Source organism: Poecilia reticulata, linkage group LG8, assembly GCF_000633615.1.
Source record: "Poecilia reticulata strain Guanapo linkage group LG8, Guppy_female_1.0+MT, whole genome shotgun sequence".
In the NCBI taxonomy this organism is placed as follows: domain Eukaryota; kingdom Metazoa; phylum Chordata; class Actinopteri; order Cyprinodontiformes; family Poeciliidae; genus Poecilia; species Poecilia reticulata.
The window spans coordinates 7,888,746-7,911,159 of record NC_024338.1 but is presented as its reverse complement, the minus strand read 5'-3'; the positions used below and the strand labels follow the sequence as shown (position 1 = coordinate 7,911,159).

At 40.4% G+C, this 22,414-nt stretch overlaps 5 protein-coding genes across 5 annotated transcripts in view; 3 read left to right on the top strand and 2 right to left on the bottom strand.

Moving 5' to 3' along the window:
- Window positions 1-490, bottom strand: part of fam234b (family with sequence similarity 234 member B) — an 8,248-nt gene extending 7,758 nt beyond the window's left edge. The window contains exon 1 of the mRNA XM_008415516.1: window positions 383-490. Within this exon, the coding sequence (XP_008413738.1) occupies window positions 383-419 (37 nt within the window). The 5' untranslated portion in view covers window positions 420-490. The remainder of the gene's footprint in view (window positions 1-382) is intronic.
- A 1,068-nt stretch (window positions 491-1,558) lies between these two features.
- Window positions 1,559-7,087, top strand: poldip3 (polymerase (DNA-directed), delta interacting protein 3). Its single transcript, XM_008415515.1, has 10 exons — window positions 1,559-1,666; window positions 2,835-2,965; window positions 3,042-3,478; window positions 3,585-3,629; window positions 3,732-3,809; window positions 3,892-4,113; window positions 4,842-4,919; window positions 5,027-5,156; window positions 5,254-5,320; window positions 6,118-7,087. Exons 1-10 carry the CDS (start codon window positions 1,599-1,601, stop codon window positions 6,344-6,346), a joined length of 1,485 nt encoding a protein of 494 aa, XP_008413737.1. The 5' UTR covers window positions 1,559-1,598; the 3' UTR covers window positions 6,347-7,087.
- A 1,384-nt stretch (window positions 7,088-8,471) lies between these two features.
- Window positions 8,472-10,661, top strand: rrp7a (ribosomal RNA processing 7 homolog A). Its single transcript, XM_008415514.2, has 7 exons — window positions 8,472-8,568; window positions 8,725-8,867; window positions 8,980-9,105; window positions 9,191-9,314; window positions 9,998-10,095; window positions 10,168-10,375; window positions 10,469-10,661. The coding sequence occupies exons 1-7, from the start codon at window positions 8,505-8,507 to the stop codon at window positions 10,552-10,554; spliced, it is 849 nt and encodes a 282-aa protein (XP_008413736.1). The 5' UTR covers window positions 8,472-8,504; the 3' UTR covers window positions 10,555-10,661.
- An 832-nt stretch (window positions 10,662-11,493) lies between these two features.
- LOC103468427 (zona pellucida sperm-binding protein 4-like) lies at window positions 11,494-15,788 on the bottom strand. The gene is made up of 12 exons (XM_008415512.2): window positions 15,482-15,788; window positions 15,212-15,336; window positions 15,003-15,120; window positions 14,590-14,736; window positions 14,311-14,483; window positions 13,735-13,811; window positions 13,528-13,661; window positions 13,263-13,446; window positions 13,028-13,172; window positions 12,067-12,136; window positions 11,872-12,006; window positions 11,494-11,795 (listed from the first exon to the last, which is right to left on the bottom strand). Exons 1-12 carry the CDS (start codon window positions 15,681-15,683, stop codon window positions 11,662-11,664), a joined length of 1,644 nt encoding a protein of 547 aa, XP_008413734.1. The 5' UTR covers window positions 15,684-15,788; the 3' UTR covers window positions 11,494-11,661.
- Window positions 15,789-16,977: 1,189 nt separating this feature from the next.
- wbp2nl (WBP2 N-terminal like) lies at window positions 16,978-22,249 on the top strand. The gene is made up of 8 exons (XM_008415511.2): window positions 16,978-17,121; window positions 18,279-18,387; window positions 18,478-18,616; window positions 18,711-18,803; window positions 18,934-19,137; window positions 20,489-20,599; window positions 21,088-21,164; window positions 21,261-22,249. Exons 1-8 carry the CDS (start codon window positions 17,063-17,065, stop codon window positions 21,315-21,317), a joined length of 849 nt encoding a protein of 282 aa, XP_008413733.1. The 5' UTR covers window positions 16,978-17,062; the 3' UTR covers window positions 21,318-22,249.
- Window positions 22,250-22,414: the final 165 nt, after the last annotated feature.

Here is a 22,414-nt window from a genome sequence, read left to right as displayed (position 1 = left end):
TTTTTAAATTATAGATATTTTTTGGTAGCACACCGTTTGTAAAACTGTGTGCTACCGTTTTACAAACGGTGCCTTATGTCCTAATTCTGCACGTAGCAGCAGGTTTTCCGCCGGGTAAACATGAGCTCGCTGTTAGCTAAATGAATGACTGAAAAAGAAACTGGTTTCGCCATATGTAGCAACGTCATTAATCACAAAAATGTGATGATACAGACCAGTTTACGCTTAATAAAACCAGTGAATGAACCAAACATTCGTCGTGCCTATAATTATAGGACAATACACCAAACAGTTTATAGTGTTACCGTTAGCGACCTGTCGCTTTTTCTCTCTTTTTCTGTCAGTCTATGAAATAAGGAGGAATAACTGTCGCACATCTCACCAGGCAATTTGAGGGCACGGGACAGAGCTGCAGCCATCGTTGGTCCTCTCGACACCGACGCAGAGCAGCGAGGACGATAAGCAAGCGCTGAAACCAACCAGTTATGCCCAAATGCATTCTGGGAGTTGGGGTTTTTCCCCTGAGGCTAGTGCGGCGCGTTTTGTCCTGCAAATAACCCAGGGAATGTAAGACAGACTGCTTGAATAATTTGTGGGGTTTTTCCATTCAAATTACATAAGTAAAACATGTAAATCCTTTTGTAGTTATTACAAAATCCATGTAAAAAATTACAGTCGTATTGTTCTGTAGCCTTTATGTGTTAATTTCCCCTTTTGAAATGAGAAGACTAAATTCTGTTATCAAACTTTAAGTAGTATAAATAATTTATTTGAAATGTGAAACAACAGCTGACAGCTGCTGATCTGGTTTCTGGGTCCTGATGCCCAGCTGCATTATGGGACTTAGAGTTTTTGTCATTCTAGCAAAGTGAGCTGTAAGAGTTGCCATGATTAATATATCCATATAAGATTTCTGTAAAATTTCATTTTCCTTGTTTTATTTTTCACATGAATTGGGGTCGGGGAAGGTCCTGGTCCCGCAAGGCATCTCGCAAAGTAGGCGAGTCACCTAAACAGGCAGACCTATGCCCTTTCAAAAATTCCTCTCGTATTGTGAACGAGGATACGGGCGTCACCCCGCATCGTTATTTTCCTTACTCATCAGTTTAAGGCATAGCCAGTAGAATGTCGATTAGCAGCTCTAGAAATCTTGCCATGGCGTTCTCAGTCAGGGTGCGGAATGAAGGCGACCGACTGGAGAGCAGTTATGTTTACACGAATATCTTACAATAGACGAAGTTATATTATTTAAAAACAATGTACTCTGATAAACATAAAACAATCTATTTGCCTAAAAAACGTATATATTTATCAAAAAAGAGGCGCAAAGCCTTGTGGGTAATCCAAATTCTTTTGGATTTCGTCGAGAGTAACTAATAACAGATTATAAAATAGTAAACGATCGATTTTAGCAATTAAAGGTATGGTATTCTTAATGTTAAAGCTCATGATGGGCAAAGGAATAAAACTGCCAAGTCTAAATATTTTTTTCAGTCCACAGAGACTCATTTTCGTCCTTTTTGGTCTAAAGCGGTGTCCATAATGATTGTCAAAAGCTTCTGTGACGCGCACACTCAGAGGTAATAGTGTATGAGAAAATGGCAGACGTCTCTTTGGATGAAGTTATACGACGGCGCGGTATTAACCAAAAACCTCCACCTAAACGGTACGTACAGTGCAGTTGAATTTTAAATTCTATTAATGAAGGATTTGTGAAGCTTTTTGGTGCAAATGTGAAAGAACACCATTAAAATAAAGCTGCAGTTCACTAGCTGTTGTGTGGCAGCTACGGTATGCTAAACGCTAAGCTAAGTAGCAACCACTAGCAGGAGGCCTTTAGAAATGAAGCGTTTAAGTTTGACAAAACACGACGTAATCCAACGTGTAACACCTAAATGTATTGGTGGCTGCAATAAAAGCCCACTAGCACATTATTGCGTCACATTTAATTTGCGGTTTGCCTTTATCTTCTCCTTTCGGATACCTCTCCTAATTTTTATTCTTTACGTCGAATTGTGATTATTCTACCACTTCTTCAAGAAATGTGGCTCCTACAGCCTCTGTTCTGTTTGTATACGAGCTATATCAACATTAATCGCTTTCTAAAATGTAACCACTGCACACTGTTAATTTAAACAAACGCACTTAAATTACATCCAAACATTGTAGAGGACAGTCAGTCTGAATGTACATTTCTAGCGCTGTTTTAGAAGGTAAAGTTAAGTACAATAAAATTGCACTATATTTCAAAATTTTTTACTTTTTATTTTTGCAGTTTTAGAAATATACATACATTCAACATTCACACTCCCTCTAACAAAAAGTACAGAGCATCTAGTTGGACAAGAGCAATTAAATTGAAATGATCAATTTTGATAAAATCTAAAGCTTGAGTTGCGCCATGAGGTCTGGAAAAAATATTGAATTAAAATAATTTTTCCCAGTCTGGATAAGCGATTGGTGTAGAGCAATATTTTCTTTTCCAGATTTTATTCTTTATGCGATTAACCACGTGAGTAAAATCACAACTTATGAACTTAAATGTGCTTTATGTGTAGATCCAGACCTTTTATTTATTTGTCTTGTCAGTTTTTTATAATCTGTAAAGTCAAAACTGCAGAAAAACAGGAAAATATGTCAACTCATTGATCAGCAAACTCACTGATTGCCGATCAGTGAGTTGATGATGTCAGTTCCATCTATTTCACATAGTCTCTTTTTCTTTTCTTTATTTTTGATTGTCCCAACCATCCCTTTGTCAGTCAACGCGTCTCTGTTTTTCTGACCTGCTGATAGCTTTTCTGTTAGATTTACATAATGTTTGTGTCCACTAGGCCGGTGTTCGGACGGCTTGGGTTGGGAGATGGAAAAAATTTTGACGCCAGGCAAAAAATCGGGCTGAACAATGCAAGGCAACGCCTGGGGGGAGTAGGAGCAGGAGCAGCAGGAGGAGGAGGAGGAACAGGTAAGGGGTTATCGTGCCTCTGAGTCTAAACAACAAGACGAACAGCTGAAGATTTAAGATTTCCATCTCTGCCCAGGTTTTCAAGTGAAGGACGCCAGAGAGAAGCTGGTCCAGAAAGATGCTCGGTTCAAAATCCGCGGCAGGGGAGGGGCAGCGGCGGCGGGAGGCGTGCAGGACGCCCGGCAGATGATCAACTCGCGCAAGCAGGTGCAGAGTCAGTTCGGCTCCCCTGCGCAGACCACACTAAAGGCGGCGATCGCGCAACAGCTGCAAGGCAAGACCGCCGTACCACATATTCAAATACAAACCGGCACCAACCTTGCCAGCGCGAACGCCAGGCAGTTCACCACTACCATACACGGACTGATTCCCCGAGTCGGCGCGACACCGCAGCTGAGCAATAGCGTCCGAGTAATGGACGCCCGCGASAGGCTGAGCCTGAAGAGGAGCATCGGAGGAACACAGATGCAAACAGCTGTGGAGCCGCCTCTAAAAATAACTAAGACCATCCAGGTGAGGGTGCAGAACGCTCTTTTTTTTTTTCCTTCTTCTTCTTGTTTTGATGAGTCTTAAAAGTACACGATCAAGCTCTTTTAACGATTACCGACTCGCTTTTCAGCAACGTCCAGCTGGGACTTTAGGTGGAATCCGTGCGATGACGCAGGTACATCTGTTTTCATTTTCAACAATACAAGATGTTATTTATCTTCAGCGTTAGTTACGGGTGCAAAATGTGCTGCTTAATAAATAAATCTGTTCCTCTCAGMCTGCTGTAAGTAACCTCGACAGCATCGCCAGCAAACAGATAAAGATAACGACCGCCAACAACATGCTGCAGTCCCGGGTGAGACGGTCTTACAGTTCCTTAAGCATTTTGATATTGTGGTTCCCACAGAAATAATAATCCTAAAAACAACTTCACACAGACCGGCCCCACAGGGTCCATGTTCTCCATGCCGGCCCCGATCACTAAGGTGGTTAAAAACGATGCCTACACGGCCCCGCGGCCCCCGGTCCCTGTGGCCCCCACCCGGCCCAACACCAGCACGGCGGCAGCTCGTTCCTCTGCTGCGGCGTTGCAGCCCGTGTCCAGGACTCTGCAGCAGAGCGCAGCGGAGACCAGCACCGCAGCGCCAACTCCTCCACAGGTACCGACCGCAGCTGGYGCCCACACGACTGCTCTCTTCTCGCACCGTCGTCGTCCTCCTCTGGCTCGTCTTCACTTTACCAATATGGTGTCTGATTTACGTTTCCTGTGGGGGAGAAAAATATATGTATCATGACTAAGTTGCAACAAACATTAAAAGAAAATTGTATCATGTGTTTTAAAAAGTGTGAGGCTTTTTTTTTTTTTTTTTTTTTTGGTGAGTTGGCCACAAGTTTGAGTGAAAAATCTGTTTCCTCCATCACAAAGTGGATCCCTTCAAGTCTAGCTAGATTACCATGGTAACAGAGGCGGTTTTCATTTTTCATCTCCCTAAGAAGGGTCACATATAACTTATTATTTTAATATCCACGGATGAGGAAGAAACCCCCCCCAAGACATTTATGTTGGCAGACAGACATTTCAAATGTTACTGAATTATCTTGATAGATTAAATATCTTGTTACAGTGAAATCTTTCCTTGAGTCCTGCATATGCAGATTTTAATCTTGATAGAATTTTATTTATTTTTTATTCACAAACCTCTGTAGTTCCTCAACTACAGCAACTGACGGAGGAAGGACGGTGCTGTGATTCTTAATTCAATTTGCAGTTTGATAAATCTCTTTCTCTCTCTACGACTCCGTTAAGGTCGCAAAACCGCATGACTGTAATGYGGTACRTTTAAGAAGTATGTAAGTTGTACACAGTTTGTTTTTTCTGTCTTTTTAGCCTGCCTTCAGCCCATTGGAGGGGACTAAAATAACGGTGAGCAACCTTCACCCACGGGTCAGCGAGGAGGACATAATGGTGAGTCCATCCCTCTGTTTTTCACTCCACTCTCTTCCGTTTGTCGTCCCTTAACATGCTCGGTGTCTAAATCAGAGCACGGCGCTCCTGCTTGTTTGTCCAAAAAGGAACTGTTCTGCGTGTGCGGCGCTTTGAAGCGAGCGCGCCTGGTGAAGGTGGGCGTAGCCGAGGTGGTGTTTGTCCGTAAAGAGGACGCCGTCAGCGCATACAGGAAGTACAACACTCGCTGCTTGGACGGTGAGTTTAATAGAAACGGTTCTGAAACCCGTTGGTTCTAGAGCTACTGCAGCCGAGATATTTTGGTTGAGTATTTCTGTTTGTCGTCCTCTACCAGGCCAACCCATGAAGTGCAACCTTCACATCCAGGGAACCGTCATCACCTCCGATCAGCCCATCCTACTGTGAGTCACCCACTTTACTAGAACTCGTCTTCCACTGCACTCAGTTAATAATAGGATGTTTTCATGAGGTCCATTTTACCTGAAGTTAACATTTTTATTTGAGATSCTCTTAAAGTAATGCAGAACCTTTTGGCCTGTCACACCAGCAAACTTTGCTGGACGATAAATTGTCCCAGAAGTTATTGCAACAAATGATGTTGTTTTGAGACCATTTTCAAGTAATATAATAGCAATGGCATAATAATGCATAAATACTATTTCAAAGATCAATAAACTTTAAATTCTAATGAACATTTAACACCAGAACTGGAAGGCATTTTAAATACCCAAATAAGTAAAAATGGCAACMAATAAAATAAATGATGAAGTCTCTGTAAACCATAAAGGGGCTAGTTAAAGTAATGGACCAGACTGAAGACTTTTCTCATCCAGTTGTTGGTAGAAGGAGAGAAAACGGGAAAACAATAAATTATTATTGAGCTGGTTTTAATTTATAATGTGACTCATTGATAAATTGCTTATTTTTACATTTGAGGCCTTCATAGAGATTATTTGCTCAACCAATTAGGGGCTTCTTAACACAGCTATGAAATGTTATTTCAGGGCATCAGAGTAGATGGAGTGAAATCAAAAGGCAAGCCAAACCATTCAGATTTAAAATTTGGAAACTGTTGTGTCACAAAATTCATGAACTAGTTCCTAAGTTGTCTCTGGAATTAAATAAGTCGATGTAAATAGTTGTGCAGGCGGACGAAGACAAAGAGACGGTCTGTTGTATTTTTATTTTTGTCCTACAGGAGACTCAGCGACACCCCGGGCGCTGGCAGCAGTGGCGGCGGCGGCGGCACGAAGAAAGATGGCCTCCCTCCCTCTCTGTCCCGTCCCAGCGGCCAGCGCGCCTCCTCTCAGCCCACTGCCGAAGTGGACCCCCAGACCATCCTCAAAGCTCTTTTCAAGTCCACCACGCAGTCCACCACCACCGAGGCCCCCAGCTCACAGACCACCGCCTTCCGCATCAAGATATAGAAGAAGCATCAAGATACAGGCCGTCCGCAGTCTCTGATGAAACTGGGTTTTACACATTTCATTTCACTGAGTACTCGGAACAAGGGGAGGACAAAACAGATGATCAACATCTTCTGTTTTTGGTTTTGTGCATCAGATGTTACCTGGACCAGATGAAGAAGCTTTGATATTCTGAGTCGGCATAAAGGGGGAGTGTGGGCTGCGTTCTTTTATGAAATCAATTTTGTTTTTGTTTTTTTGTTTTTTTTACGCTGCAGTAACCTGCAGCCTCCAAAAGAGAATAATCGATAACCGAAGTTGTTCTAAGGAATCAACACCATTTAAAGAAACGCACACATACTGTGTGTTTAGTTATTAGGACGTCCATCACAGTGGGATCTATCATTACAGGATATTTCTGGTTTCTTTAGCAACCCTTCCTTCCTCCCCACCTTGGGACCTATTGAATCCATCTAACAGTTCTGCTTGTAAAAAAAATAATTGCTACATGTAACACAGAAGCAGGAAGTAACCAGTACCATGTTTCCATTGGATTTCCAGTTTGTGTGGAATTCAGTGCTGTTTGTAACAAGTTTTTTGTCATGCGTGTTTAGGTTTTGGAGCCGAATTAAACATAATTTGTGGTAGTACACGTTACACTCTGTTTATCAAACGACTGTAAACTACTTTTAGGTTGCTCTGTCAGTTGGGATTGTCGGATCCGTTTGTGAAATGTTGCCATTAAATATTTAGCTTTGTAGATCTAGTCTGAAGGGTAACTTCTTTTCTTTTTTTTCCCCCTGTCGATTTGATCACAAAAAAAGCATAAAAATCTTCTAAAAACAATTGAGTAGTAATATTATAATATTGTACACTTATGATTTTTAATATCTTTACATCTTTAACTAGAAGTCACAAAGATKCATAGAGTGCGCCAGGAACACTTCCCACCAATATTCTTGTGGTTCAACATTTTTATGTCGCACTCAAACACGCATGTATCAAACTCATTTTCATTTTGGGCCGTATCAAAAATCTCAATGTTCTTAAAGGGCCGGTTGTCCCTGAATCCATCGATAGAACCCATTAAATTGATAAAATATCAATAAATAGCTTTTTCAGCATTCAATAAGGGCTTCTTAGAATTAAATTATATTGAACATCTTTTCACACKGATCAGTCTMTCCAGGACTGATCAGTGTGTTTTTTTTTTACWTTCATAATCTCAGATTTTGTGGTGAAAATGTATAAATATTTATAAGAAACTTTTACAATATTTTCACTAATATATGATGTTAAATGTGACTTTTTATTAATCTCCATATTGGTCACAGATATAACTTGTGAGACTGAGGCAGCCAGACAAGTGAGACTGAGGCAGCAGACACTTCAGCCCAAAGTTTTTGGCCAATTTAGTTTTTGGCCAATTTTTAGAAAAAAATGTAGGTAAAACCAGACAAAATGTGGGGATTTGTTGATTTTGTGTGAATTTTGCAGAATTGAGAAAAACTGGAGGGACTTAATAATGTAATTTTGGAGTCTGGAGGGCCACAAAAAAGCTACTGCGGGCCATATTTGGCCCCCGGACCTTGAGTTTGAAACAAGTGACCTCGAGGAAGCAGGTGAGGGAAAAACGAGTTCCTAGGAGGACGCCGTGTGGTACATCATACATCAGAATACCATAAAACAGAAAAATAAAAGTGCAATCATGTTCTGACTGAACGTACTACAATGCACATTAGAAGTCAATAGTTTTTAAAAGCAGGCGGTCATGTACCATGGTTTCTGAGTTAGCATACCGAGCTTTAGTGAGAGCAGCAGAGGTGAAGGAAAAAATGTTAATGGTAACAAAGAAGCGTCTGTCTGAATTTGGTTCGGGTAATACGGAAAAAGGCAGAACTCGTACTCAACTCACTGAATACCTTTTCCCTAGGAATGTAGCACTATTTAAAGAAAATAAACAGGATTTCAAATGGTGTAACATTTGTTACTGTTCACCTAATGAGAGGCTTAATGCCACAAAATATCGCCGTTAATGTTTGAGTGTATCTTCACAAACAGCACCTCATATATTTAACAACAATAATAATAATAATAATAATAATAATAATAATAATAATAATAATAAAACAGTTGGAAGCGAAAGGTTGATGCGCTTCCGGTTGAAAGGTCACACAACATGGCGCCGTCTAAGAAGAAACATGCTACGAAACAGGCGTGCGTTATTCCTGAAGGATTTGCGGGTATCTATCGTATAATTTATTCACAGTTATCGACTCCAGGAGGACAGTATTTAGATGTATTCTTTAACCAATCCGTGTCTTGTTTGAGTCAGTGTTTACGGACCAGTTTGATAGSACTAAGTGCTTCCGGATGCTGATGTTTTGGTCTCTCTGCAGTTCTGCCCCTACAGTTTAGCCCCGACAGCGCAGCGCGACATTCTCTGTACGTGAAGGAGCACAAAGTCCGAGCAGAGAAGACTTCCTACAGACCGCAGGATCGGACTTTATTTGTGCTCAACATCCCTCCGTACTGCTCACAGGTGAGGCATTCAGTCTGGMACAAAAACAGGCCTAGTGTTTTATATATAACCAGAAAGGCTAACATTTTCCCCTTCCCTTTTTTTGTTTCTTTTGTTATGTTTTGTTTTTTAGAATGTCATCAAAGACTTATTCTCCCAGTTTGGCGCTGTTGCTTCAGTAGAGCTGAGGGATGCCCCGGGTTCCTCTCAGGAGTCTGGACCCAAACTGTCCAAGATCTTCAGACCAGCAGCCAAACGGGTCAGCCTGTGTGTTTTTCCCCATCTCTTCAGCTCCTGATATTAAGAGCAGCTGAGTTCATTGTGTCTCCATTCATGTCTTCCAGGGGTTCAAAGTCGGCTACGTTGTGTTTGAAASCTCCTCCAGCATAGCAGCAGCTAAATCCCATCCGCATGATGAACCCTTGGTGGTCAGCACAGAGCAGAAACCAGTGAAGACTGGAGTACAGAGTGAGCTTTCCTTCACGTTTTACATCACAAACAYACTCTGAATAGTCGCAACAGATTTTATGTGATGGGCAAAACCAAAACGGAAATGTTTTTCACTGGGAATGCAACACGGAATCATCATTTTAGGAGTTTTTCTGTAATATCCACAACAGGCTTTTAGATAGCGCCACACATTTTGTCACTTTCCTCATTTATAGATTCATTTTGTTCTAAAATTTCATTCATGTTTTTTTTCAGTTATTTTATTTTTCTCCTTTATTTAAGGAGATAAGCTGTTTGAGAACAAATTGTCATTTTTATCACGCAGCAGAAAACAGAACAATATCATGAAACAGAGAAAGAAAAAGAAAATTTCAACCATATTCATACTGACTAAACACGAAGACATAAGTAAACTGTTTTTAATAGCATTCATCAAGGTTTTTACTGAGTTGATAAAGGGAGTTCCAAGTTTTATTTTGTAGTAGCGGAAGTGGATTTTTTTTTTTTAAAAGGTCTCTAGAAGATTAACAAAAGCCAGAAGAAACACAGCAAACCAAAACTGCATTGAAGAATAGCAAGCTGATAAATGGGGGGGCATCAAACACTACCCATCAAGAAGAGCTCACTGTTGCCTTGGTGAAACGTGGGGATGCATTTCTGGTACATGCGTGTGTTGATCGGTGCGTCTCCCCCCATGACAGAATGGATCCAGCAGTACACAAAGTCCATCATCCACCCCGACAAACTGCAGCAGATGGTCGACTCGTTCATGCAGGACTACGACAAGCGGCAAGAAGAGGTAAAAGCAGCACGGCTCGTCCCATCGACGTCCGAGCGACTTAAAACATTGACGCTTCGTTTTTTTCCACAGGAGGCGGAGCGGCAGAGGCAGGAGGCTGAGAAGCAGCAGGAGGACGAGGAGGGCTGGGTGAAGGTCACGAGAAGTCACAAGGGCGCCAAGGCCCGCCCCCACACCGAGGCCGCCAACCACAGGACGCTGCAGCGGGAGGCGAGGAAGAGGAGGAGGAAGGAGCTGATGAACTTCTACACCTGGCAGCACAAGAACACGCAGAAAGAACGTGAGTCCATCGTACTTTAATGGCGCCGAACTTAGGGAGCACGTTGGAGGTGGAGGAGTTGTTGAACTGTTTCTCCCTTTGATCCGTTCCCAGATATCGCTGAGCTGAGGAGGAAGTTTGAGGAGGATAAACAGCGAATTGCTCTGATGAGAGCGCAGAGGAAGTTCAAACCGTACTGAAGCAAACCGCACGCTTTTGACTCACTTCACTGCTTTTCTGTGTTTAGTTGAATCATATCCTTGGAATTTCATTTAATAAACCCGTTTGTATTTTCATGGCTATCAAACTGTCAGTAAGCAAGACTTTTGGGGATTTTTAATGAAGGATTTAATGCAACAAGTTGAACGGTAAAGCTTGTCATAATGCTCAATCCTTGAATCTCCCGTGGCAACCACACGCCTGTGTGGACCTAGCTACGCCTTTGAGGCGCAACTCCTCCTCAGAGCTTCAGTCCAGTCTCAGAACTCTTAATATACTTTTACACAGTATAGTAAAAGGAAAATGATAATGTAATATGATAGTCAAAAAAACAATGCAGGTTTAGGATCAATCGTGTTAATTTTATGAATCCCGCTTCTTTATATAATTTCCAGAGGCTCCTCATGTGTACGACATTCTGCTGGAGCTGTGATCTTAACTTTGACTTCCTTTCATCAACTCCAATAAGTATATTTTTTACACAAACATCTTTATAGATGTCATTTCTAAACTAATCTCTCGTCAAGGAAACACATTAGCAGGAGAGTGCAGTGATGTAATTTGCTTGGCTGTGGTTGGATAGTGGATGTAGAGCCAAGTCATCTTTGCATAAATCTGTAAATCAGATAAAAAGAAACTATATACACCGTTTTTCTATTCTGATAAGAGCCGTTATCTTAACATTTGTTATATCCTGCTTAATTGCAAATGGTACTTTATCTCCACCCAGATTGATTTATCCAGTCGATAACCGGCTTTGTACAACAATGGACACAGTTAAGGTTCTTTGTGTCAGATGCCTTTGAGATCTTAAAGCCACTGCGTTATGGAGTCTCTCAAACTAGAAACCGTGTAAAATCTCACAACTGTAATTTTATTAAGATTTTCATAATTGAATAATTGAAGCCCCAAGGCTGAAATTGTGCACAAAGCAAAAATGGAAATACACTTTATTTTTTTAGAAGAGCCACAGAAGTTCATTTCCTCTAAAGCCTCAAAAAACACAATTTAGAATTGAAACAAACTTGGACCGTAGTAACAAAAAAACAAACTCACTGCAAATAATAATGCAGATGAACGTATTCGGGTTATTTAAAGTGATCTTGCGTGTCGGCCCTCTGCTTGCAGCCGCATCTTTGGATGCTTGACCATAGAGCAAACAGCAGGATCAGCAGCAGGGCGGCACCAACGCCTGACAGAACATACACCATCACTCTGAATGCTGGGGAAAGAGAAGAAAAGCTGCATTATGATGTAATCATCAGCAACGTGCCGAGCGCTTTATTTGAAATATTTACCCGTGCTCAGTTTTCCACACTGGAGGTCATCCAGGTTGGCGTTTTCGTGGACCAGTTGAAGTGGGCCTACGGATATGAGCTGGACCTGACGGGATGCAGGAGCGGTCTGCCTTCTCTGTCGCTCCGCATCCGATGCTGCGGAGGTACAACGCAGTTAATACAGAAAAAAAAAAAATGTATGAAAGTCATACTTACAGATGATGGTACAACGCTGGGCACAGTCCACGTCTTCTGTGCAGATTTCCACCCAACAGTAGAAGTACATCTAAAAAGAGCCGCATTCATTAGACATGTAACATAAGCTTATTGCAGTAGCATTATCTCCCTCTAAATATTCTTTAAAAGTGTATTTATATTTAGAGGGAATTAAATTATGCTAGTTCAGCAGCGATGCACCTCATACTCTTAAAAATGTTATTTACACTTTAGTATTTTTAACATTTCTAAAGGAAATTTACTGTTTTCAACCAACATGAATAAGACTCACTTATTGTAGCCACGGACCGCTAGTCTGGGCTAGCAGCCATAGTTATATCATCAAAATAAGGTGTCCACACATCCTTAAAAAGCCTCCAATTTATGCCTCTAAAATTAAGGACTTAAAATATCTTAAATTCTTACAACAGAGTTGGCCTTAAATATGATAATCACAGATCTCAAATCTTGTTGTGACAGGACTATTTAATCTCGTAGTTTTGCTTGCTGGCATTTCCTCTCAAATGTTCGAGTAGCAAACAGAAATCTTCACTGTGTTCTGGTGGCTGAAGCCAACAACAACTAACTGCTAAAATACCCTCAGTAACCTTCTAGCTAGCTGGCTTTTTTGCATCCATTATGAGTTAGCTTTGACGACAATCATTGTTGGTTTATTTCTGTTGAAAAGCCATATGAGGCTAGAGGTATTCTGTGCAAGATCAATCAAAAGACCCCAACAACTTTTAAGCTAGCCCATGCGGGGGTTAAGAGAGCCATATGCAGTGTGAGAAACGGACCCCAGAAATTTCAGGATTTGCTATGTTTGATTGCAAAACCTCCCAATAATCCCCTGTATTAAGTTAAATTTAAGGCAGCATCAAAAAGGTCTTATAGAATCTTATAAAGGCTAAAGCAGGTTTTAAAAATATCCAAAACTAAATGTAAAATTAGATAAGGGTACCTGTTCCACACTTGGTTTGCCAGTATCAGGGTCCAAGAAGGCAAAGGTCTTCACATCAAAGCGCCTGACCTGAGAGTAGGCGGTGGTCTTTCCCTGGTTGTCCACAGGGACAGAGCTTCTCATGGTGTCTAGAGGGTTAGGACATCTGTCCATGGGAAAGGACAAAAATCATTAACCGTTCCACTTTGACGTTTCAGCATGATTGTCAGATTGATGCATTGTAGGCCCGACTAACCCATCGTGGAGGAGGGTCCACACAGAGTGCTTAGACACGGGGTAGGCAAAGCAGTCTCGCACATGCAGCGAGAGTGCAGGGTCAGGGGACGGAGGGACGATGGAGATCTCCACATTCACCGTCTGACGCGGTGGAAGCTTTAGGGGAAGCCGGTCTTCTGGGATAAAGGCGGTAAAGGAAGAATCTAGAAGGGAACCGAAGTAGGTCAGGAATGGGTTTTGAGCAGCTGAAGCTGCAAAAAAATAAAAAGAAAAGATCCTGGTACCTGTTGCTAATCTCATCTGCACCCTCATGGCTCCCTGTGCCACTACAGCCGGTGGATTGGTCACGGTGTACAAAGACCTCAAGTCTTTTGCATGTTTCAGGTCCGATTCGTCATATTCACACTCAACCTGCAGACTTAAAAAAACGACTCCAACATCTCATCAGCTCATTTATACCACCAGAAGAAAAAGAAAAGGGTGAGCAATACCTGAAGGGTGAATGTCTTTTCCTTTTTTTGTTCTGCTCCTCCACTTCAACCTCATAGATCACCAGATTGCCCTCTTTCTAGAAGGAAAAGCAAATACTTTAGCCTCCATAAAAGACGTCAGTTGGGACATGTAAAGTGAGAAACTATTTTAAACTAAAACCAACATAAGTAGGGCCCAATTTTTAAAGTGGAAGGAACAGGGTGCATAGGAAAAGACTGGCATTCAATGCCACAGAAGCACATATGGCTGCAGTTGTAGCTGCCAGTCTTTTGGGTTGTCGAATAGCTTTACACAAACTGGATAGAGAGAATCTGAGAATCAGTTTTGTTAGATCTGGACTAAATGTTTAGGGTCATAGTTCTTTTTTTTCCTGCAGCCTCCACCAGATTTTCTTCCAGGTCCATCCAGCATTTAGCTCCATCCATCTTTTCGTCAACATACTGACGTTCTAACAGAGACTTTGGAGTTTGCGGATACATATGATTGTTGTCCATTATGACTGACCGGAGAAACGGTTTGAACTTCCTTCTTCTACATCGTTGGAAATGAAATCAGGTTGAGACGTGATGGGTTACCCTCATCTTCGCGCCGCAGTCCATGACTCCCATCTTGAAGACGGCAGTATCTGAAGTTGAGATTGCGGGCAAACAGTGAGGCTGATCCTTGATCATGAGGCTGCCGGGGTCAATGGGTGGATGGGTGTCCGTAGCCTTGACCGTGAACACAAAGTGTCCGTCCAGAGAGCATGCTAAACAAAAGAGAACAAAAAAGGCAACACAAGAAAATAGTTGGGTAAAATTTTAAGGGGGTTTGTTCCTCGCTACAATCTCTCACAGGTGAAATGTTCCTTTTACCGTTAAGTCTGTAGTAGCAGGCGGGAGACTGAGCGTCGTAGCAGCATCCCAGTTTTTGGCAGGCGCTGCTGGTGATGCTTTGGTGACCGCAGTTTAAACGCAGGGACTCATCAGCATTGCATTCATCGAGGGAAGCTGGAGAAGAAGCTAACAAAGCATTCAATGTTATGATTTTACACATTTTGAAACACTCAAAATTCCTAGACGTTCAATATTAATTGCACTTTTTTGGGTATTTATGCGACAGACTAACTCAAAGTGGGAGGAAGAAAAGAGCCAAGTACAACCAGTCCAGTTTGTCGGGGAAAACTGTTCGCTTAAACAGATTTTAGTGTGACAAGAAGAAAGTCATGTGGGAAGAATTTAACAGTATCCACTGGATCCTGTTGATGTTTAGGTCAGAGGTCACCCACACGCCGTTGGCTGGGTTTTCTGACTGCTTCTCTTGATCAGAGGACAGCTGATGTTTACTCTGATCCACTGGTTCTCTCCCGTCAACTGGACCAGCAGCGGGATCACCACTTTGTTGCCCTGCAGAGGGAAAACAGTCAAATATGCAATGCACAGAGGTTTTGGGTTATACTTTCTTTACATTCTTTATTCTAATAAATTAAAGTATGACCTCTATCCTTGCGTAGCAGCTGTCATATCTGCTGAAAAACGAGAGGTTCTGGTTCTTCTCTTTACCCACCTTCACTCCACAGGACCCCTTAGAATTAACTAAAGGGACTGGAGTACCTGACACGTCTAAACGACAACATTAACGCAATTATGAGGGAGTATTTCCAAGGGGGAAAAAAAARGGGGGGGGGGGGCAATAAGAGATTAATTATTAATAACTTTGAGGTGTTTTAAATTAAATGACTGAAATGGGTAACAGCCGTGATCTTACCTCTGACATGCAGTTTATTCGTGACCAGCGGACCGAACACCGCTTTTATCCCACGGACTGAGCAGGTGACGGCAGGTAAAGCCAGCTGTGCGTTTTGCACCCGCTTTTCCTTCCCCTGAAAGCTGGAGACGCAGCAACAGCCCAGCTCCATCAATATCAAAACCAAAGAAACCAGTCTGGCTTTCATGCAGTTGTAACTCATCTCCTTTTAATTTGTATTATTATTTGTCTKTCTTTCTTGACTCCAACGTTCCCAGGCCTTTGTGTGGCTCTATAAGTGAAGGTCACGTGACTCGTGGTAATTAGCGTTAATTAGTCCAGCGCTTGTTTCCTCAGTCAGAGGAGCACACAGCTTCATGTTTCCATTCTACCGACATGTATCTGATGAAGTTCAACCCGTCACGATTAATTATTTTCATCATCAGAACTGTAAAATTATATACTGAATAAATAGCAGAGATTGTTCAGAGGCCAAAAATTATATAGTGAGAGTRTCGCCCCGGTGGCGGAACGTTTTAAACGGCGCAAACATGTTAGTAAAAAAAAAAAAAGGCTTGCTAACTACTAAGTGTTAAAACAGAAAACTAACACGTCTATGAAAATGAAGAAAAGTAAAATAATAATAGTAATAATTTTTATTTGAATCAAAATTGGCAACTGTTTTCTACATCTAGCACATAGCATATGAAGATATAAAAATTAGCACGAAAATTAGAACATTTACAATACAAAGCAAAAAAGATAACAAAGACACAAAGTATGGATATTTCAAAATTAGTCTTTCAGTTTCAAAAAAGCTTTTTTGAACAAGCTTCATGGCCCCAATTTAGCTCCATACAATGTCGGAGGTTTTAAAGAAAACATTTAATTGCAATAAAATTCTTTGTAGTTTGTCAGGCTTCTTGACTCTTTCGAGGTTTTAAAATATTTTACCAATTCAGCCTTGAGATGAAAAGTTTTGAGCTTTCATCCTTTTTTTGATCATTAGTCAATTAATATTTATTAAGTCATTATTCCAGTGAAGCTGACAACAATTAACCACAGGACAATGAATGACAATGAAGTGTAGAACTTACATTTTATTACCTTTTTCATCCAAACTATTAATGACAATAGTAACAATATCTTTTCTTAGAGTTGCATCCATTTTTGATTTGTAGCAATTTAACAAAACTACTTTGAACCACATTGAACTGTACAGTACAAATAAATTAAACTGTAATATACAAATTAGTATACAGTCTCGCACAGATGTTGGAACATTAAACATCCTCAAAAACTCAGCATGTTTATTGACTCATTTTTCATTCACAGTAGTTTTTGTACAAAGTTAATATTATCTTGAATCATTTTCTCATAAAGTGTTCAACAGATATTTGAAGAACATATCTGTTATTTAAGGATAAGTAAAAAAAAAAAAAAGAAGAAGAAGAAGAAGCAAGAAAGCTTCCAGTCAGGTCACGAGTTACCAGATGGTGTGATGACGTAAGCGCTGTGTCATCCGTGAACGTTCCTCTGTGACGATTCCAGGCTTTAGCATTGACCACAGGCAACAGGAGAAGTTTCACACGGCTCCTGAACATGGCTCTAAATCGGAACCATTCGCAAAACGGCGGAGTTTTGATCAATAATGGAGAAAGGTACGTGTTTTATGGAGTTTCTTCTGGGTTTATGTAATAAACTAAGCAGCTGTCGTCCCGTCACGAAGCTTGTTTACATCTCTTTAGGTGGAGCTAGCTCACGGGATAACATTAGCAAAGCTAGCCTGCTTAGCAGTTGCGCTTTCTTTTAATACCCCGAATTTTTGTGACTTAACCTTTACCTTTTTAACAATATATCGAAAATGTAATGCTGTCTTTTTTTCTTTTTGTTTTACCCCTACGTTTTTGTGAAATTTAGTTTTGCTTTTGGCTAACTCATTTCGTTAGCCCCGTCTGTCATAACAGGAAGTAATGGCTGCTTTTCTCATGTTGACACTTTGTTACAGCAATAATCTCATCACGCACCAATTTGACGCAACCTCGCGTTACAAACAGCAAATATCGAAAATACCGAAGTTACCTAAAATGTCACAGAGCTTTGGCCTTATATATTTATATATTTATTTACATAAACTCTAAAATTACTCAAAAGCACTTAACTACAATGAGAAGTTGACCCAATGACTACCATAGACTTTACCATGATGAAACCAAAACTCCACATTTTTTGAAAGGAATATAAATTGACACTTTAAAAGTCATAGTTCAAGCAGGCTTACTTGCTTTAAATGAAGATTTTAACTATTRTGAAATTTTACTGAATTTGAATCTATTGTTTTATTGATTTATTTATTTTTTGTTCTCTGTAAGGTGTYTTCTGGTTTTAGAAATATATCATCAAATTAAACTTAATATTGAATATTAAAAGTAAAACAAGATTGGTATTCACTCTAAAAAAATCATATCTGTGCATCTCTAATCAATCTCAATGTGTTAAAACAACAAAAAAGAAACTGCACTGAAATATACAGCCCTGACTTTTATCTAACTGTTATGCTAAAAAGTTGCATCAATGTACATCTTGTTGGAAGATGTGATTACTGTCCAGTTCAGGCTAATTTTCTGGCTAATTAGCAGGTGCATCTCTGGAGATTAGCTTAGTCTAATAATATTCTAGAATACATTATATATGGCAAAGATATCATATCGTTTTCTACAACTCCAATGATTCATAGTAAGGATATTCACCGTGTTTGACAGTTTGTTGTTGTTTGGTTAATCTTTTTYYACTTTTTATCTCTTCATTGTCCTGTCAGTGTCCTAAGACAATGTAAGAATGTGGAGCTGTCATTCAGCGACGTCTCCTGCAAGACTGATCTGYTGAAAGGGACTAAGAAAGGCACCATTTATCTAACTCCATACAGGGTAACTCACTTTTGTACAGTTTACATGCTCAGGATGCTGCTGTGATCCTCATGTTTTTCACACAACTTTTATTTTTATTCACCTTCTCAGCTGATGTTCGTGTCCAGCAACAACAAGGACTGCTTAGGCTCTGCCATGTTCCCCTACTATCTGATGAAAGGCTGCAGCATTGAGCAACCAGTGTTTGGCGCCAACTACATAAAAGGCACCGTGTCGGCTGAGCCTGGTGGTGAGTGTCCTTTTTAGCAGATTGGAAACCAATGATAAATTGAGTTACTATTGTAATTAAGGCTACTCTACTCTAACCAAAACTGTTTATTCAGGCGGCTGGGAAGGTCAGGCTCATTTCAAGATGTCCTTTCCCAGCGGAGGAGCCATTGAAGTGGGGCAGCATATTTTCAAACTGGCCACAAATGGTTTATATACACATTTTTATTTRTTTATTTTTCTGTTGTTTTATTCCATATTTAATGATAATAAGCTCATAAATAAAAAGCACACACTGTTTCTGTTACCTCAAAAGCCTCGTTTGTTTTTGTGTTGTAGCATCCCGTGCTGGTCCGGCCCAGAACGGGGCTCCTGCCTATGGTTACCCCTCACCYGGAATGGCGAACGGGTACGGTCYGCCTCCACCGGCGCCTACCGGCTATCCTTACCCGCCCCCTCCCCAGCAGAATGGATTCTACCAGGGTCCTCCCCCTCCCACTGCTCCTGGCAACATGGGCTACCCCTATCCAACAGCAGCAGCAGGTACCGATTTTAAACAGAATACATTTTTCTTTTACTTTCGAATTGAGTAAACGCTGTACAAAATTGGTTGAGATGTTTCTAAATGCTTTTTATCSAAAATGTAGTAATATAAGTGTTGGGGACGCTTCCCGTTACCATGGTCATATGGAGGAAATTTTTGGTTTTGCAAACATTTAGCGCAGTTAGCTTTTGTTACACCTTAAACAGTTTAAAATCTTTTAACTGAAGCCTTTCTGGGGTAAATTGGGGAAAACTAGCAACAGAATTTGCCATACTAAAAAGAAACAATAAAATTGAAGCACACACCATACCGGTACATGTAATGTAACAAATTTGGCATGGATGGAATCAATGTAGTCACATTTAGTGCCTTAGCATTAGCTTCTGCTACGTAACATGTTGGTATAGCGCTTTAGTGGAACTGAGGTTTATGGTTGGTGCTTTAGGGTTACCAAAGCTAACTTTTCAGTTGGCCACTGAATTTAACAATATTTCTGCTTTTTTTTTATGTCAACCTGGTTTGTCGTGGCTTGATAAAAGATATTCACACTATTTGAACCTTTTCACATTTTGTGAGGTTACAACAACAAACTTCTATGCATTTTAATGGGCTAATATGTAGTGCACTCCTGCAAAGTAGCACACAAAGTGGAATGAAAATGACATATAAAATGACAATTATTTGTAATACATTTATTTTTTAAACTAATTATTAATTGCTAACTGGGGCATACAGACTCAAAARTATTTGCTGAAACAACAATGAGATCAGTTATCAGGCCAAATGTGTATATTAAAAAACAAACAAAACAAAAACTTTTGTCCAAACCTACTTAAGTAACATAGATTTAGCTTTACCTGCTTGAAATTCTGAAAAAACTCATATTAAGCACATTTTGCTATTCAATTATTAATCACTTAATCCAAAAAATAGTCAACAAATTGGCCAAGTAGAAATGGCTGAGCTTTTCACACGTTGATGTAAGGAATATGTTTTTTAGCTGCAGATGCATCCTTTGCTACAAATGATCAAGCATTCACTAAAGAGTTTTATWTTCCTATTTAAAAAAAGGACTTGAATAATTTTTTATTTGCATATTTTAATGTATTTTATTACAGCATAAAAAGGGCTTAAGCAAAAAAAAAAAAAAAGCTATTCTTTAAATGAGATAAATTGATTCATCGTCAGAATAATCGATTAATCGCTAATTTAAATAATCATTAGTTGCAGCCATTGATGCGTCTTGTCAAATTTGTGTGCTGTATAATCTGGGTCTCACAATTGTACACATCTTTTTCTTTTTTCTTTTTTTTCCTTTCCATTGACTTTCTTGTCTTCTTTCCGTTCCAGGAATGTAYCCATCTGGATTCGACTACATGGCCCCACCCCCTCCTTACCCTGGGCCACCTCAGAACTGGGCYCCACCCCCTCAGAACTGGACCGCCCCCCCACCTCCTGCAGGTCTGTTAGTCTCTCTCTCTCTCTTTCTCTCTCTCTCTTTCGCCTGTGCCACTGCACCTGTCAGATCTCATCTGTCTTTTTCAAGATGAATCATTTTGGAAAAAGAAAAAAAATAATAAAAAGAAGGGCTGCCAGTGTCTCATGTGTTGAACATCATAATTACAAAGGTTAAACAATCCTCACATTCAGAGCTCTCAGCAAACGCTCCCCTCCYGCGCTCATATGCAAGAACCCACTGTTCCAGGGTGACACGTCCTTTCGTTTTGGCTGAACGTTCAGTCGGACGTTTCCCGTCCTGCTCCTTGGGGGCTGCGGCTTGATTCCGTCTGGAGGATTTTCCGGAGCTGTCATTTAAGATTCATGTGACTAACCGTGTGCTCCCCTCGTACAGTGGTTTGAGCTGTAGCGTCTGCACCCTGAACGTGTTCTGCGTTCACGACTGTCGGCATTAATCTCCTTGTCTCTGTCACGTCTCGTTTCATGCACAGGTAACTCGAAGGCGGCCGAAGCGGCAGGCAGCGCGTATTATAATCCCAGCAATCCGCACGCCGTCTACATGCCCGCGGTAAGCTTCCGTAGCAGCGCGGATGTCGTCAGCCGTCCGTTATTTTAGGGCCGCCACTGAAGTGTGTGTTTTTTGTTTTTTTTTTTATGTCCACAGGAGCGGCCTCCACCGTACGCACCTTACCCAAATTCCCCCGATAAGAAGAAAGACTGAACAGCTTGACGGCMCTCCTATTGCTTCCACAAATTAGATTCCGAGGCGAGTGAAGTTGATGGAAAAACTGCTTGGTTGATTAAAAACTGAAGGCTACTGGCACAATCGGTGATCTCTCAGCCACAGCTTAACTGTGTCTTTGATATTCTGTCATTATAAAACCAACCATCTTAACTTTTACTTACATTCTCAGATAGGAAATGTGTTATTTCCTTAATAATTCCCAAACACCAACATAGCCGCTGTTTTCTAGAATGTAAAATAAACTTACAAACGAAACATTTTCTGCTTATTTGATTGCGGTTCCTGAAGAAAATTGCACACCAGAAACACTCTTTTTACAGCATCACAGCAAATATTGAGTTTTTCTTTCTTTCTTTTTTGTGTGTGTGTATTAATATATAGCAAATATCAACAACTTAATCTATTATGAATATGTCCTTTGTATTCATTTAAATAAGATAAAATAGCTTAATTTTCAGCTCTTGTTCTCATAATGTCATGTTTCTTTAAGAAAGTTTAAGCTGATAAAAAGCAGTGCAATGTTTGGGCTGAAGAGGATTCTTAAAGATTTCGTATTTGTGTGCAATCTCTGCAAATCCAAGCTAACACCAGAACTCCAGTAGTTACACTAGTGCAGGACTACGGGGCCTAGTTCAAGGCTGATGAGTGATTGCTGCTGTTGATTCTTCTGAATGCAAAGTTTTTGTTGCAGGTTAAGAGTGTTATGGGGCCAGCAGGCTATGTTATATTCCTTAGTGTGCAACAGTTACAGTTTGTTTGATGGGTTATTTGCACACAGATGTAGTAAGTAGATACTTTACCCAATTTAATCAAATGTCTGTATTTTAATACCTTTTTGCAGTTCTCTTTCTTTCTGCTGAATTTTGTTCCAATTAAAATCTAATAAATGAGTCATTTATTAAAGCTGACGTTTTAATGTTTTTTGTTTTTTATTCTTACACCATCTTAAATTGTAAACATTTTGAGTTTTTGAATGTCTTTTAGAATACTTGCATTTTTTGTTACCCTCTGCTTTTCGTTTTGGTTGTTGTATTTCAAGTCCAGTGGTGGGAAGTAACGAAGTACAAGTACTT